The sequence below is a fragment of the Triticum dicoccoides genome, chromosome 1B (assembly GCF_002162155.2).
Source record: "Triticum dicoccoides isolate Atlit2015 ecotype Zavitan chromosome 1B, WEW_v2.0, whole genome shotgun sequence".
Lineage (NCBI taxonomy): Eukaryota > Viridiplantae > Streptophyta > Magnoliopsida > Poales > Poaceae > Triticum > Triticum dicoccoides.
This window is the reverse complement of record NC_041381.1, coordinates 415,835,942-415,851,806: the sequence shown is the minus strand read 5'-3', so window position 1 is coordinate 415,851,806 and position 15,865 is coordinate 415,835,942. Positions and strand designations below refer to the sequence as shown.

General features: G+C 46.8%; 2 protein-coding genes and 1 non-coding gene across 5 annotated transcripts; 1 reads left to right on the top strand and 2 right to left on the bottom strand.

The window, feature by feature from the left end:
• Positions 1-759: 759 nt before the first annotated feature.
• Positions 760-3,838, bottom strand: LOC119338394 (arsenate reductase 2.1-like). Of its 3 annotated transcripts, none has more exons than XM_037610712.1 (4): positions 3,569-3,838; positions 3,291-3,446; positions 3,071-3,209; positions 760-1,245 (listed from the first exon to the last, which is right to left on the bottom strand). In XM_037610712.1, exons 2-4 carry the CDS (start codon positions 3,371-3,373, stop codon positions 1,075-1,077), a joined length of 393 nt encoding a protein of 130 aa, XP_037466609.1. In that variant the 5' UTR covers positions 3,374-3,446; positions 3,569-3,838; the 3' UTR covers positions 760-1,074. The 3 variants fall into 3 exon arrangements, with proteins under 3 accessions (XP_037466609.1, XP_037466611.1, XP_037466605.1); XM_037610714.1 differs by having other exon boundaries at positions 3,652-3,838; XM_037610708.1 differs by having other exon boundaries at positions 3,291-3,837.
• On the bottom strand, positions 3,712-3,870 carry LOC119351459. The gene has a single exon (XR_005169952.1). It is a non-coding gene; the product is annotated as a U1 spliceosomal RNA (small nuclear RNA).
• Positions 3,871-4,147: 277 nt separating this feature from the next.
• LOC119350433 (E3 ubiquitin-protein ligase RFWD3-like) lies at positions 4,148-15,500 on the top strand. The gene is made up of 18 exons (XM_037618272.1): positions 4,148-4,474; positions 7,418-7,496; positions 7,604-7,693; positions 7,767-7,811; positions 8,523-8,558; positions 8,861-8,914; positions 8,994-9,095; positions 9,397-9,507; positions 9,626-9,756; positions 9,849-9,888; positions 10,324-10,386; positions 10,473-10,654; positions 10,743-11,237; positions 11,616-11,620; positions 11,727-11,998; positions 12,304-12,587; positions 13,537-13,632; positions 14,525-15,500. Exons 1-18 carry the CDS (start codon positions 4,194-4,196, stop codon positions 15,174-15,176), a joined length of 3,018 nt encoding a protein of 1,005 aa, XP_037474169.1. The 5' UTR covers positions 4,148-4,193; the 3' UTR covers positions 15,177-15,500.
• The last annotated feature ends 365 nt before the right edge of the window (positions 15,501-15,865 follow it).

Below are 15,865 nucleotides of genomic sequence, written 5' to 3'. Positions count from 1 at the left end.
ACTTTATGCATGGTACTCCCTCCGTCCGAAAATACTTGTCATTAAAATGGATAAAAAGGGATGTATCTAGAACTAAAATACGTCTAGATACATCTCCTTTTATTCATTTTGATGACAAGTATTTCCGGACGGAGGGAGTACAAGGTGGAAGGCTAGACAGAGAGAAAAAAAACGTGAATCTATTTTATTTTTTTGGAGAAAAGTGGGTTTGAAGAGGTTAATGAATTCAAAGGGTGTTGAATTTAACTATAACATTACTAAATATATGTCTGGAGTTGTCTTATTTGTTTGGGAAAATATAATAAAGAAGTTTTGATCCCTGGGAAGTTGAAAGATGGTTGGGAACCATCCATAAATATTAGCATTAATAACTTTACCTATGATGCTAGATGTGATTTAGGTGCAAGTGTATCCACAATTTCTAAAAAGCTACATGATGCACTTGGGTTAAAACTCCTTATTAAACGTGGACTTAATGTCCACTTGGCAGATAACACCATAAATAAACCAACTGGAAAGGTTGAAGATATTCTTGTGCTTGCCAATATTAATTATGTCCATGTAGATTTTATTGTTACGGATATGAAACCTAATCCTCTATGTCCAATTATATTGGGAAGACATTTTCTAAGGACTATAGGGGCAATAATTGATATGAAAGAATATAAAATTTCAATTCCCAAGCTTAGAACACTTTTCAAGAAAGAGAAATAAAAGTGATTATGAAATCATGTTGGGATTGCATAGCTCCATGGGAAATGAAGAGGATAAAACTTGAAAATTCTTCAAAAACTAACATGCCTAGTTCAATGGTACAATCATCTTCAGACTTCCAGGTACATTTAAAGAAGATTTTTCGCACAAGGTATATTTAGGTATACCATGTACATATATCATCTGGAAAAAAGACGTGTCATATATTTGTAAATGAAATGTTTAAAGACATGCCATTGCGGAATTCAATGGATTGTTATGCATCATCATCTCAATGAGAAAGGACCAGCTCAGCAGCGATGCTGAATTGCAGATCGTTCAAAAGCTGAGTATAAATGGACCAGATGGTAATCCAGAAGATCAAGAGCATGTGCCTTTGCAAGGAGCATCTTTGCAGTGGCACACGGGTTGGCCAGAAATCTCCCATCCATTGAACCCACGTTCAAGCACCATGATGTTCTTTATCCCCGAATCTTCCTTGGACTCTGATAGATAGTCTGAAAACATCCGAGCACAGGACGGACCTCGCACCTGGGGCGTGGTGACAGAACATGTAAGATGATAAACAAAAGATATGGTACAAAATAGAGAACATGAGATAACAAGATTTTATTTATTTCTTACCCTAACTATGTAAACAACCATATACTGAAATGCTATCGCAGAATCAACATGATCGTAGATATGACTGGCATACTAAGAAATGAACATCACTAGACAGTACAAAAGAGCAAGTTCTAGAAGCATAAAGTTACATGGTACATTGGAACTAACTAAATGAAAACAAATGTCACACTAAAGCTAGCGTATGAAATCAGATGAATTAACAATGCCAACTACCTTTTATGTTACAAGAGAACAATACAATTTCAAGGTGTTCACCAAGTTTTTGGCAACATATTAGCCATAGAAAGCAAGAAACAGAACATGCAACTTTTGCTCAAGACATGTTTTGCATCCAAGAACTCAGGCGTCTCAGGCTCCATGCTCAGCTGATTGTACTTCTACTTTGCTCACTGTTACCCCCTTTGTGGTTAAGTCTGCAAGCTCACGTTACATTTACCCCTCTGTTTCACATTTTGTACGTGTGGTTCTGAATCTCATCTTTTAGTTTCTGTGCATCTGTGGTTACTACTGGCAAGGTGGGACAAATGAGATATCCTAGGCTTGAACCACTAATATATATGGATACACGCAGGCAACCCACGAGGATGCGTATGTTGAGATGGATGTGTGGCCACACGAGGAAGGATCGAGTCCGGAATGATGATATACGAGATAGAGTTGGGGTAGCACCAATTGAGGAGAAGCTTGTCCAACATCGTCTGAGATGGTTTGGGCATATTCAGCGAAGGCCTCCAGAAGCTCCAGTGCATAGAGGACGGCTAAAGCGTGCGGAGAATGTCAAGAGAGGGCGGGGTCGACCGAATTTGACATGGGAGGAGTCCGTTAAGAGAGACCTGAAAGATTGGAGTATCGACAAAGAGCTAGCTATGGACAGGGGTGCGTGGAAGCTTGCTATCCATGTGCCAGAGCCATGAGTTGGTTGCGAGATCTTATGGGTTTCACCTCTAGCCTACCCCAACTTGTTTGGGACTAAAGGCTTTGTTGTTGTTGTTGTTGTTACACGCAGGCAACCCACGAAGCCTGCATACAATTATGCAGAGAGTCAACTTAGTGTAATTTCTGACTTGACATCGGCATAAAGCTGACTTTTGATACACATTTGCAGGCTTTCGCGGGTTGCACTTTATCCAACACCAAAAAAATCCACAAAAAGAATATCCAGACACCCCTTCAATAAGAACAAAATGTTTTATCTGACTACATTGACTGAGAACAATATTTCTTCAAGGTATGTTCCAGGATCCAGGTAGAAGAGGTGGGTGAAATTTCTTCCAGGGAATTCATTAACATGAACATCACAAAGCAGAAACAATCAAAGGGAATTCATTAACAGGAACATCACTAACTAGAGTTTTGAAACATTAACCGTATAGAAAGGGCCCTTAACGACAACTGGAAATGGCCTGATTGTTGATTCAAATCCAAGTGTCTAAAACTGAACCTAGCGCTCGAGCAAGCAGCATTTTAACACACAAAGCAGCACATGCGCAGCCGTTAATTCCAACAAAGTCACAGGGCTTCAAAGTTAACAAACGAGCTAATTAACTAGGAGAGAAGAAGACCGGATGAAATTTTGGCCAAGGTTCCCCCACCCGGTCGATAGGAGACCCGGTCGATTGCGCAGTGCGGTCTGTGTCGAGAATCTGATTTCCTTGTATTTCGACAAGGCAAGTAAACTGTCGACAAAGGGGAACTGGTCCTAGAGACGAGAGGAGGCGGGGATCTTCACCTGGCTGAGCGCGCAGTGGAAGACGAGGGTGTCCTTGCCGCTGGTGGCCAGCACTAGCTCCGGCATCCGCGCCGCGAAGCTGCCGCTGGCGAAGTGGTGCGACCCCGCGATGTGCGCTTGATAGCTCCTCTCCTCATCCCTTCCAAAAAAAACAATCATCAGCTCCCGAATCGGCACGTGGCGGAGGGCGCGCGCGGCCCCGGCGAGGTTTCCTGTTTACCTGACGTCGATGATGGCCACCCGGTTCCCCCGCGCCATGGACACCAGCTTCGCCGCCGACACGTACGGCACGCTTCGCGCCATCAATCCTCCCCCAAAATCAAATCTTCCTCCCTCTGTCTACGCTTTCGGATTGAGATCCAAGACCTAAATATTTCTGCAGAATTCCGCTTTCTTTCTCTTCAGGAAATTCGCACTTTAATGTATCCAATGAAAAGAAAGAGAAAACAATAGCGGCTGTAGGGTCTCAAATGAAAAGTTAGAATACAGAAATAATACCTCATGGACTATGAAGATAAATTGTTAATCTTAGAAACAAGGTCTAAAGGATGAAAATAAAATTTTACAGGAAACTTTCAGACCTTAAGAATAAACTGAGACACGCCCGGCCTCAAGGACCAAATTTTAATTTTACAGAATTGGCAGGGCCGCGCGGACGCATACCCCTCTACCATAAATTACGACGTTCACTCTCCCACTCAGAAAGATGATAGGCCAACGCGCCCACCAAATGCAATGTGGGCCATTGACCTAGGCCACGGGCCTTCTTGATCACCTGTCGACCCCATCCAGGTAAGTATGTTACACCGTTGACAGTGCCGCTCCTTATGTAGCCTCCTGTCCCCTCGCAACCAGCTCCGCCAGGCGGAGTACTAAACATCTTGACCCCCGCTGCCACCGCTGCTGCAGCGCGTAGGGCGCCGGTGCCGGTGCGTTGCTTCCTGGGCCAGATGTTTCCCCAGGCCCGTAAATGCAAGAGCCCACGGGCCCCGAAAACCTCCTCCCTCATGCGCGCGCGCAACCTTTTCCGTCGCCGGCGCCACCGCTTCCGAAAATTTCCCTCTTCTCTTTCTCTTTCTTTCCGTGCCACTCCCCAATCCGTTCTCCAATCCCACTCCCCTGTATGCCGGCGTCCGGGACGCGCTCCCGGGGCCGGCCGCCGCAGCCGGTGGAGGAGGGGGCGCGCGACGCAGAAGCGCCGGTGGAGGAGGCGGGCGAGCTCGGCGCCGACGGCGATGCGGCGGTTAGTGCGTTACCGGCTCACCCGGTGAGCTCTTCCAGCTCGGGTGAGGACGATGGGGAGGAGGCGGGGGATGGGGATGATGAGGACGCGGAGGGGCCGCTCCTCCCCAGCTGCCCCGTGTGTATGAACGCGTGGACCGCCGATGGCGAGCATCGCGTAAGGTGAGAGGGAATTGTGCCGTGATCTGGTGGATTTACTAGGTAGACCCTTGTGCTGTGTGGTTCTACTTCTAGTTCTAGATTGCTTGGTACTGCTGCCGCGGTTCCTTAGTTTCGTTGCTCTGCGGATTAGCAGAGACCACATGGTAATTGTGCTGTGTTTCCCCCTTAAAACTTGGAGCTGATGTGATTTCAGTATGGTGGATGGACTGGAGGTTCATGTTTTAGGCGATGCCGCAGGTTTGCGGTGGCACATATTTGACTCATAAGCTACAGCGTTGTCATATTGGACTGAATGTCCATTAATGTAGGATTGCTATGTGATTTCAGTATGGTGGATGGACTGGAGGTTCATGTTTTAGGCGATGCCGCAGGTTTGCGGTGGCACATATTTGACTCATAAGCTACAGCGTTGTCATATTGGACTGAATGTCCATTAATGTAGGATTGCTATGTGATTTTAAGCCTGGATCTAAACTTAACTATATTAATGTTGTAACTTGATTATTCATGAAACATGTGAAGGGTCATGAAATTATTCATCTTTGTTTTGTTTTTGCTTGTTGTTTAGGACGTAATGTCTAGTGATCCGATCAAAAGCTGTGAACCAGCTCCTCCCTGTCATACTGTGTTTTGCTTGTTGAGTAGCAGACGAAGATAATCTTGCCGAGTTAAGATTGTCTCTTATTGTAAGTGGGTCACCTAAGTTCTAGGTTTTCAATAGTTTAAAGCTGGGCCATGGCCTTTGGTCTAAAATGGGCCGTCAAATTTGCTAACAACGCAGAAACTGCAATACTGCACTTACTATGTGTTATGGCGCTGCTAGAAGGAGGGCGCGAGAGGGCCAGCCGGGGGCCTTTCTGCCCACGGCCGGGCAAGAGGGAAGGGATTTCCTTCTTAATTCTTGCTTGATTAGATTGATACATCTCCTCTCTTTATATAGAGAGGTTTACTTGACTCCCAAGCAAGGTTTACTTGAACCCTAAGCAAGCGACCCTTATCTCTAATTAACCCTAAGACTAATGGGCCCGTTAGGCCCATTACATACTCTAACACTACACTCCACCTGGACATGCAGGTTGTCCTCGAGCTGCAACCTAACCAACTTATAACCACGACTCCACGCAAGATAAACCTAACACCTAAAAAAACAAGCCTTTTACATCTCGGCTTGTTTTATTATTCTCAACCTAAAATGGACTGGGACGCTTTATTTTGAACCCCTTAACAAAAAATGGACACCATCCGCACGTCGGACGTGCACGTGTACAGCCACCTGGATCCCATGGACACCACCTGGACAAAAGGAGTGCATGTGTATGACCACCTGGAAGTGGTCGCAAGAGTGACCAGCAGAGGCGCCCTCGCGGCGGCCGGTGGCGGAATGCAGTGGTGCGACGCGGTGCGCTGCTGTCAATGACACCATGCCTTCTCCCTGCCGGACGACTGTTGATTTGCACCGCACAGGGAAGAGTGGAGGGCTTGCGATGGAGAACGACGAGGAGGGGTGCGCCCCCCAACCGTCGATGTCGCAGACTTTGAGGTCGCTGCCCGCGGGGAAAACAGCATGCCCGCTGCCCATGGGGGAAACTGCATGCCCAAGATCCCCGACGCAGCGGATGAGATCGAGGTCCTTTGCGCAGCGAAGGGCAACTTGGAGGAGTGGCATCTGCAGACCACGCATCTCCCGCACACACCGACGCGCTAGGAGGCCGCGCGCAGCAGCCTGCAGCCTCACAACCGCCGACACGTGGCGGGTAGCGATCCAAGGCGGAAGCAGTGACGACGAGGGCGTGGACTGGACTTGGTGAAGCGGGACTCCTGCCGGTGCGGTCGATGCGGGGCCAGAGCTGACCGGCGGTGGCTGCTGCGGTGGCGCATCGGGTGCGGCGGAGGCCGCCAGGAGTGGCGTCTGCCACTGCAGCCAGGGCTGGGCGGTGGTGGCGATGGATGGCAACTGCAGCGACGGCTGCAGTGGCCCGGCAAGCGCGGCGAAGGCCGCCTGGTGCGTCGGCTGCCACGGCAGCCACGGGGGCGGCGATGGGCGCTCGAGGCGCGGCGGGAGCCGGCACCGGCCACTGCGGGGCGCCGGCCGCTGCAGCTGGGGCTGCAGCGTCCCAGCGAACGCCGCGGAGGCCCCTGGATGCGGCGAGTACCACGGCAGGGCCGGCGGCCCGGTGGCGATGGTCGGCGGCAGGGGCGGCGGCGGCCCGTAGGGGCTGGCCAGGTACAGTCGGATCCCCTGGACGGCTGTGACGAGGTAGTTAAGGACCCCGGTGATCTCCTCTGGGGTGTAGGCGGCGGCCGGTGGTGCGGTGGAGGGCGCCGGCATCTGGGCGGTGGCGACGCTGGAGGATGCGACCAGCGGCGCGGACGGGGGGGCCAGCGGCGCGGTGGTGACGGTCGGCAGCGGAAGCGACGGGGTGGGCGGCGGTGAAGACATGATCGGAACTGAGCTACCTGATACCAAATTGTTATGGCGCTGCTAGAAGGAGGGCGCGAGAGGGCCGGCCGGGGGCCTTTCTGCCCACGGCCGGGCAAGAGGGAAGGGATTTCCTTCTTAATTCTTGCTTGATTAGATTGATACATCTCCTCTCTTTATATAGAGAGGTTTACTTGACTCCCAAGCAAGGTTTACTTGAACCCTAAGCAAGCGACCCTTATCTCTAATTAACCCTAAGACTAATGGGCCTGTTAGGCCCATTACGTACTCTAACACTATGCATCATTGAGCCTTTTGATTATTTGAATTTTGTATCCAGGGGGTACCCCTAAAAAATATCCAGGGGGTGATGAACCTCGTTTATTCTTTAAACCTGTTTCTAGTTTTTTATTTGCTGGTTTTGTGGCATAGACCTATGTTTTGAACTCGTTATTTGTAGCCCCCAAAATAACTCATCTTGGTGGAAATCTTGAATTGCTAACTATATGATACTCTACTTGTAGTTGCATTCCTTGTGGACATGTCTACGGCAGATCTTGCTTAGAAAAATGGTTAGCACAGTGTGGGAAGAAAAGTGCCACGGTATGTTGTCAACAACTCCTAGTTTAGAATCACATCTTTAAGTGAATTGCACACTCTTATTGGGAGAAATACTTCTCAGACCATGGTTGTTGTTATTATTTAATCAGTGTCCTCAGTGCGGCAAGATGTTTAGACAAAAGAACATTATCAACCTCTATGCACCAGAGATTGTTGTTCCAAATAATGATCTTGAAAAGGTTAGTTTTTCTTTTATTTCTTTTCCTTGGATATATTTCTGACCATGGACTGAAGCTTGTTTTGTTTATACAGCAAGTATTATCATTGAGAGATAAAAATGAATTTCTTGAGAATCAAGTAAGCTACTTCCTTTTCAGAATCCACATTTTTTTTGCTTCAAACTGATATTAGGATTTATATGAACACTCTTTCCTGTTGACATGTTCACTGAATGTAAGATATTATGAGTCATATTACCAAGAAGGATATTTGTACTTCTGTTATTCTGTATGAACACTAATTACATCTGTGAATCAAGAAATCCTGGTGATAAGACTACATGGTCTTATATAAGTACACTTCGTCGCTTAAGGCAGCAAAGAATAATAAAAGGATTAAAAGGCAAAATGGATAACAAACTATTAGCAAAATCTTCAAGTGCAAATAAAAGTCAAACGGATTATGGATACAAAAAGGGTAACTCAGATGGAATCTGAGTAAATCATAGGCGTTTGCCCCTCTTTGCTAAACTGTTACTCCCTGCCTGGTTCAGCAAGTGCCTGATTACTCTCTTTTTAGTTGATTCTGTAGCTTGTGCATGCCCGATGTTGAATGTTCACTTCTGCTATTGAATTCATCTCTTCATGCCATTTCAGTTCAGTGTAAATGTGTAATGATTATTAATAAGCTTAGACATTTTTGTGAGAAATATGTTAATGTTCTGTTGTTGGGTTATAGGCAACTGGCATATTCTCTTATCGTAACACTCCTATAAATATATTAAGTCACCACAAGGCATACGTTGCATATAGCTGTTATATAACCTAATACTTCTATGTTTCCATGCAGCAACAAAAATTAATTGAGGAGGTAAAAGAATATAAGGTACATGCATAACTTCTCCGCTTTGGTATCGCTATTTAAAGTATGAACAATAGTTTCATTGTGTTACCATGCATACTATTTAAACTGAAAATCTAGTACGGCGATTCTTCTTAGTAATGCTGTGCAGATAAAAGCTTACCTCTCAGTTTATTCATCTTAACAAAGCCCTCCTGTGTATGTTCCCTTATTATAGTATATACTAAATTGCTAGTTTCTGACTGACCTCTCACATGTCAGGAAATAAACCTTTTTGTTCAGTAGAGCATCGTATTTATTCACTCATGTTTTTATATGTCTTGCAGAGGCAGATTTTGTATCAGCAACGTCTAATAAATGAGTCAAGCTCAAAGCGACAGGTAGCATTACTCAAAAAATTAATTTTATTATCATTTATACAATAGAGGATGCTAATGTTCTTTTCAACCAATTATGAAGAAAATGGCAGAACAATCATCGAATGGAGCAATGATTGCAGAGTCACTTCCCTCACTTAGAGCACATGGTGGCAGTAGCGATCTTTGCAAGTTTGTTCTCCAGGTATATTTTATTTCGAGTGTTGCTTGATTGTCTCTTTCTACATTTAAACTATATGGAGCATTCTTGAGAGTTGTTTTCTAGTGCCATTTGGTTGTGCTTTTAAAGGATCATGTAATATGATAAAATCTATCATGTACATGCCTTGGTATCTTGTTTGTCATGCCAACTTTGGGCCCGAAAGGGTCATATAATCTTTTGATCCAATTTGTTTTTCTGTTCCTCACTTCGTTCTCACATAAAAAACATAACCACTCATTTGTGTAAGGCACCATGTTCTGAAGTTGTTTACCATATGTTGTAGAATGAGTTTGTCCTGGATGGAGCTCGAGTCATGGGCATAGATGCATCCAGCCAGATTATAGTAGCTTCTGGAAGGGCTCCTGGAGTTAGTGCTGAACATGTCCTTACCAAGGTACAGATTACAAACTAGATGTGTTGCTTAATGATTGAAGACGAGTTATGCTTCTTGACACACATTTTGTTTGTTTATTCGTAGTCACCTTATGTATCTCCACTCATAATTTCAACAGATCTGCATGTTCTCTAGACAGGAAACAAAAGTCCGCCTTCCGCCTAACACTAAAGCTGTCAGGGATATTTGTATAACTCCTGGGGGCCTTGCTATTTTTGCATCTCTTGGCAGGAAATTGTCACTTCTCAGGTCCGTCTGCAACATATGCCAGTTCAATTTCTCACTATTTTATTTAACAGATTTTAACTAACTTTTATTTTTGTGCGATATGCATATTACAGCATGACAACCAACAATGTTGTCCTTCAGTATGATCTACCGGTGATTCTTTGAACTTGAAGTTCACAAATTTTGCAAGTACATTTATGTTCTCCATACATTGACTAAACCAATGCTCCCCAAAATTTTGTTCACCTGATTCCATTTGCGATTAACTTCATTATAAGTATATATGTATTTTTAAATTATAGATGGTGTGTTTGCTTGAGGGTGTGGGTTTCCAGAAGGCTTTCCATTCATTTTTGGTTCTTCTTATAGCTCTTTATGTCGTGTATATTAAAATGCAGCAGCATACATGTTTCAAAATATCAGAAGATTTACATCCTGTGGCACTTGTAACTGACAATGATGCATAGAAATTGGAACATTTAAACTTTAAACGTACTGAATATATGCTTTCCAGTTAGAACTTTGTTTTGTGAACTACTTGAATGGTCTATCCTGGCCTGCTAATTTTTGTATTTTAATACAATGCAGGCTCCAGGCTGGTCCTGTTCAGGGGATCAAACTGGCCCCAATCACGTATATGCTGGATTACAGGTGGCTACTCAAAATCTCTTATGATTCCTTCTGAACCTTTTCTGCTATTTGAAAGGGTGACAAGAAACTTCTGTTGAATTTTACAGAATGGCATGCTTTTGGTCTTTGATACCCGCCAAACTAAAGGACCACTGCACTCCTTGAGTGGCCTATCTACAAACCCAGTTCATACAATCCACTCTGTCGTAGATGATAGCGGTTCCACGAAGATCATCTCTGCTTCTTCCATAGGACCCTGCATTTGGGATGTAGATGGCAGTGAAAATAGGTACTTGCCAGCTCAAAAGCTCTTACCGATTCTGCCGATGCCTATGGTATGTGCAAATGAAGATATTAAATGTTGGTCATTTTTCCAGGCCAAATTTGCTTACCGGGATGGAAAACCAAGGGGTCTGCATATCCCTTGCATGTGCCGCTCCATCAAGTGATCTGATTGTGGCTTCCTTCCGTCCGAGGGTCGAGTTTTCGGGCGATGGCAGTGCATCTCAAATGGGTATATCACAATCACCGACTCTCTCCAGTTCTGGAAAGCTCGGGTGCCACGCTCTCCTGAGGAGGAAGAGCAGCACATCCTTCGTGAAAGAGCAGATCTGCAACGGCAACGTGAGTGAGCTGCGGATGTCGAAGTCCGCAATCTTACCCTGCAGCGGAACCGACCAACGCCTCTTTGCCTACGGCGACGAGTCGCTGCGCGGAGTTCGCACGTGGCGGCTGCCTTCGTTTCAGCCGCTCGCTGATCTCAGGCCGCACCGCCAACCTATCCTTGACCTGAGGTTTGCGGAGAGCTCCACCGGGGAGAAGTACCTCGGGTGCTTGAGCGAGGAGAAGCTGCAGGTCTTCAGAATTAGGTCGTAGCAGACGAGACCCAGTCACTGATCACTGATCCTTCATTCGTTGTAACGCTTCACTAGTTTTGTTGTACTAGCATGAACAGGTCTTCCTCTGTACAGTATTCTCTAGTAGACTGCACATCTTAGTACACAAATCAACGTACTCCTCAGCAGACATGTATGATTTGCTATGATTTTTTAGGAGATGAAACATTGACATGTATGATTTGCTAGTTTTGTGATAAATCAGAGATTTAAATGGGATGATGCCTTGTATGCACATTACGCTGACATTTTTCCAACTACTTATCATCATAATCAATACTCCCTCCGTAAAGAAATAAAAGAGCGTTCAGATCACTACTTTAGTGATCTAAATGCTCTTATATTTCTTTATAGAGGGAGTACCAATTACACTGTAACATCACAGTTAGAGATCATCGACTGATACAGTTCGCAGCACTACAGAGCAGGACGCATAGAAGCGTTCCATCTAAGCATGGCGGTCAGCCGCCGGCGCGCGAGTAGAGCGTCCTGAGGGTGTCGACGACCGGGCGGAACCCGTCGCGGAGCGGCACGACAGAGACGGCGCGGAGGTGCTCGGCGCCGTCCTTGGTGGGCTCGCGCAGCGCCAGGCGGCACATCTCCCCCTGCAGGGCGTCCGCGGCGGCGCGCGCGGCGCCCCGGTGCGCGGCGAAGAGGCGCGCGAGCTCGTCGGCGGAGCAGCCGAGCAGGGCGCGCGCGCGCGGTCGAAGAGGACGACGGGGAAGACGCGGTCGTGGGTGGCCACGGAGAGGAGCAGCCGGTAGGCGCGCGCCGGGGCGGGGCCGCCGCAGGCCCCGCAGGGTGCGCCCTCGGGGTGGCCCGGGAGCGTGCGGCGGCCGCAGGCCGGGCAGGAGAGGTAGGAGAAGTCGGACGTGTCGGCCGCCACGATGGTGCAGTACGGTGGCGTCCACGTCGCCGCCGCCGCGCCACCGTCGCCGCTGCAGCCGGCGAGAGACATCCTGGCCCAAGCCCAAGAGTCGCTCGATTCCGGCCCACCACAAGCGCCACAGCCTTTTTTAAAACTTTGCGTTACGACTTCTAGTCTTCTACGGGTGGCTCGCTTTCTGTGAGCCGTCCACTGGAGATCGGACGGCTAGGAAAATCACGTGCTCCCTCTTATAGCCTGGATCTGCGTCGTCTTCCCGACCGACCGACCGGGTGCCTTCGGTGTCCGGACCAACCCAATCCCAATCCAACATCGCGAGTCGGGGTCTCTGTCCCTCACCGTCGCCGCCGCGGCTTCCCCCCGCTGACCTCCGCCGGAGTTCGCCGGACTCGTAGGGTTTCTTCAGTCGTCCTCTTCCCTGCTGGAGATCCGTACCCTAGGTAAGCCTCGGTTTCGTCGACTTCACCTTCACCTAATTTGCGCCGTGTTAGCAGAAATCGGCCCGTCTTCCCCGAGATTTCGTGCCTTTAGCTGTACGCGTATGTTGCCCGAGTAGATGCGAACCCGCTTGCTGTTGCCCGATGTGGTCGCCGCCCCTAGGGTTTCTTTCATTGAAGCTTGGGCTTTGTCCGATAGGACTTAGGAGCATGGCCCGGTGGAACTGTTGAGGCGCTCATATGTTGATAATCCAGCGTGCTTGAGGTGGTTGTAGGACGGTTCATGGCTGTAGGGTCAGGTGGTAAAACAAAATTTATTGGTAGGGCGTGAATTGGGTGATGTTGTTGTCTGGGAAGGAAACCCTCTGCGTCACGAGAAATCAAGATGCGGGGCGGTGCTTGCATGTCGTGAATGGTCGTGGCGGAAAGTAGGGGAAGTTCGTGCGGCCTACCGTTGGAATTCAGCGTGCTTAGTAGAGGATGATGATGGTTGTTGGCCTCATGGGGTTGGATTTCAGCCTGTGGTTTTGTTGTCGACAGGAAGGAAGGGAGGAAGGAAGCAGGGTGAGTTGTGGTGATTTTGTGGTTTGGACGTGTGGTGTTCACAGTTTGGTGGGAGCTTGGAGGCAGGAGATTTAGAAGGAAGGGTTGACGATGAGCAGCCGAAGCCCGCCGCCGAGGGACCGGAGGATGCGTACTGAACGCACCTCGTACCGTGACGCGCCATACCGGAGAGACAGGGACGGCCGCCGTGGTCCAAACAGGTTTGAGCCGCCTTATTTAATGAAACACGATGAACATTTGCCATCGTATATCAAGCGTTGCTGCTTTCTCTCCTAACTGTATGCGTTGGCCATAATGCTACCTGAAGAGGCCTTACTCTAGCCCTGGTTTCTATGATGGTAGCAGGGGCCTGTGTATCCTCTAATTATTTCCTTTACTTGTACTGCAGGTCTGCTAGTGATTTGTGCAACAACTGTAAGCGTCCAGGGCATTTTGCTAGAGATTGTCCAAATGTGTCTGTCTGCCATGCCTGTGGCCTTCCAGGGTAAGGACTATTACTTGTTTGGTCATGCGGATCTGAGATTTTGCAGTCTTGTATGTTAGCTCATGTTAAGATCTTCCATTGTGTAGCAACTTTTTATTGTATTCTTGACTTCTTATTCATAATGATTCAATGTTTTATTCTAGCCCTGCTATTTTCTAGTGCATATTTGTTATTTGCTTTTGTATGCCGTATTGTATCTAGAACTCTGTCCATCATCATGTAACTATTGCATTTCTTTTCCTGTGGGGTTTTCATGCTTTTAATATTCTAGGTAGACCTAGTTGTTTTCCAGTGCATATTTTACATTGGGTTACCATGATTAATGGTTGCAATTATTTGCTCATGCTTAACCATTTTGAGGCACCTTATGTTCTTGTCATGTTTAATGAGAAATCTAGTATCAGCGTGAATTGATAGTTTATTTGAGATCCCCCACCCCCCTCAAAACAATACACGTGTCACCTGTCTTAAGTCATTTGTAATCATCTTATGTTAGTACCTTTTTAGTACAAGTGCAAGTGCCTTGTACAAGGATTTGGTTCATTTTTCATAATTTATTCTGGATGCAAATATATTATCAGAAGGCGGTGGTTAACAAATAATGATACTTGAAGTTTGAACTGTACATAGATCATAACCATCATAAAAATGACCAGTACATGATAAATTGTGAAGCTTAAGTTGTACTCCCTCCGTCCTAAAATAAGTGTCTCAACTCTAGTACAACTTTGTACTAAAGTTAGTATAAAGTTAAGACACTTATTTTGAGATGGAGGGAGTACATAGGTCATACGTTATTCTTCCATGTGACCAGAGGAAAGCCTGCATAGTACATCCTCTACCTTTCTTCTGAGGCAAAAACATTGGCCACTCAGTTTTTAAATTTCTGCAGGCACATTGCAGCTGAGTGTTCTTCCAAAGATCTCTGCTGGAACTGCAAAGAGCCTGGACACATGGCTAATGCCTGCCCGAACGAAGGGATATGCCGCAACTGTGGCAAATCAGGCCACATTGCAAAAGACTGCACTGCTCCGCCAATGCTGCCTGGAGAAGTGAAGCTCTGCAACAACTGCTACAAACCAGGGCACATTGCCGTGGAGTGCACCAACGAGAAGGCCTGCAACAACTGTAGGAAGAGTGGCCATCTTGCCCGTAACTGCACCAATGAGCCTGTTTGCAACCTCTGCCATGTTGCAGGGCATTTGGCCCGTCAATGCCCCAAATCTGACGAGATCAACGAGAGGGGTGGGCTTCCTCCCTTCCGTGGCGGCGATGCTCTGTTCCGTGGCGGTGATGCTCTGTTCCGCGGTGGTGATGCTCCCTTCCGTGGTGGCGATGCTCCCTTCCGCGGTGGCGGTGGTGCTCTCTTCCGTGGTGGCTACAGTGACGTGGTCTGCCGGGCCTGCAACCAGGTTGGCCATATGAGCCGTGACTGCATGGGTGGCGCCTTCATGATCTGCAACAACTGCGGTGGCCGTGGTCACATGGCTTACGAATGTCCATCTGGGAGGCTCCTGGACCGGTTCCCTCCACGCCGATACTGAACGACTACCAAGAGCTCTTTCAGATGACTGTTCCTTTTGATCCATCGTGTTGTGAGTCATCATCTTGACGTGCGTCATGTTTTTGATTGTCAAGGGATTGGGTATTCCAGTTGTTTCTGCAACTTGTTAGTCTCGTGGTTATTGAATGGCTTCTAGGGTCTTTTCAGATCAGACTCCCTTGCTCCCTGTGTTTTGAATAATAATTATTTTCATGGATTAGTGAATACCAAGTGTTTATCTGTAAATTGTGATTTCAGCTATTTTAACTGGATCATTCTGTTGAGAGTGGATCTATATGAATGGAGCGCGTTATGTTAATGCTTACAAATTTCATGGTCTAAACTGTGTTTTCAGTATTACTCCCTCCGTCTCAAAATAAGTGTCTTAAGCTTAGTACAAATTTATACTAGAGCTAATACAAAATTGAGACACTTATTAATACTGTACAATCTTATAACTGGAGCTTGCGTGTGAAGTGAAATGGATGTACATATTTTTTCTTCATAGACAGATGATAAATATTCAGTATGACCATCAAGCGCACAAGCTTAATCATACTTTTCTATTGAAAGCCAATCCACAGACATATACGTAGATAGCAAGCTCGCTTGAAGGTTATCTGGGAAATATTATTGGTCAGCGTAACAAGTTCAGGGATGTTCACCACACTTGCAAAAAAAAAAAAAAAA

What these genes read in the sequence shown, in the direction of transcription:
- LOC119338394 (XM_037610712.1), bottom strand. Translation starts at nt 3,373, where the DNA reads ATGGCGCGAAGCGTGCCGTACGTGTCGGCGGCGAAGCTGGTGTCCATG. An exon ending in GTGGCCATCATCGACGTCAG is followed by an intron (nt 3,210 to 3,290) that starts GTAAACAGGAAA and finishes TTTTTTTGGAAG; the next exon opens with GGATGAGGAGAGGAGCTATC. An exon ending in TCCACTGCGCGCTCAGCCAG is followed by an intron (nt 1,246 to 3,070) that starts GTGAAGATCCCC and finishes ACCACGCCCCAG; the next exon opens with GTGCGAGGTCCGTCCTGTGC.
- LOC119350433 (XM_037618272.1), top strand. Translation starts at nt 4,194, where the DNA reads ATGCCGGCGTCCGGGACGCGCTCCCGGGGCCGGCCGCCGCAGCCGGTG. An exon ending in ACGTATATGCTGGATTACAG is followed by an intron (nt 10,387 to 10,472) that starts GTGGCTACTCAA and finishes TGAATTTTACAG; the next exon opens with AATGGCATGCTTTTGGTCTT. An exon ending in GTAGATGGCAGTGAAAATAG is followed by an intron (nt 10,655 to 10,742) that starts GTACTTGCCAGC and finishes TCATTTTTCCAG; the next exon opens with GCCAAATTTGCTTACCGGGA.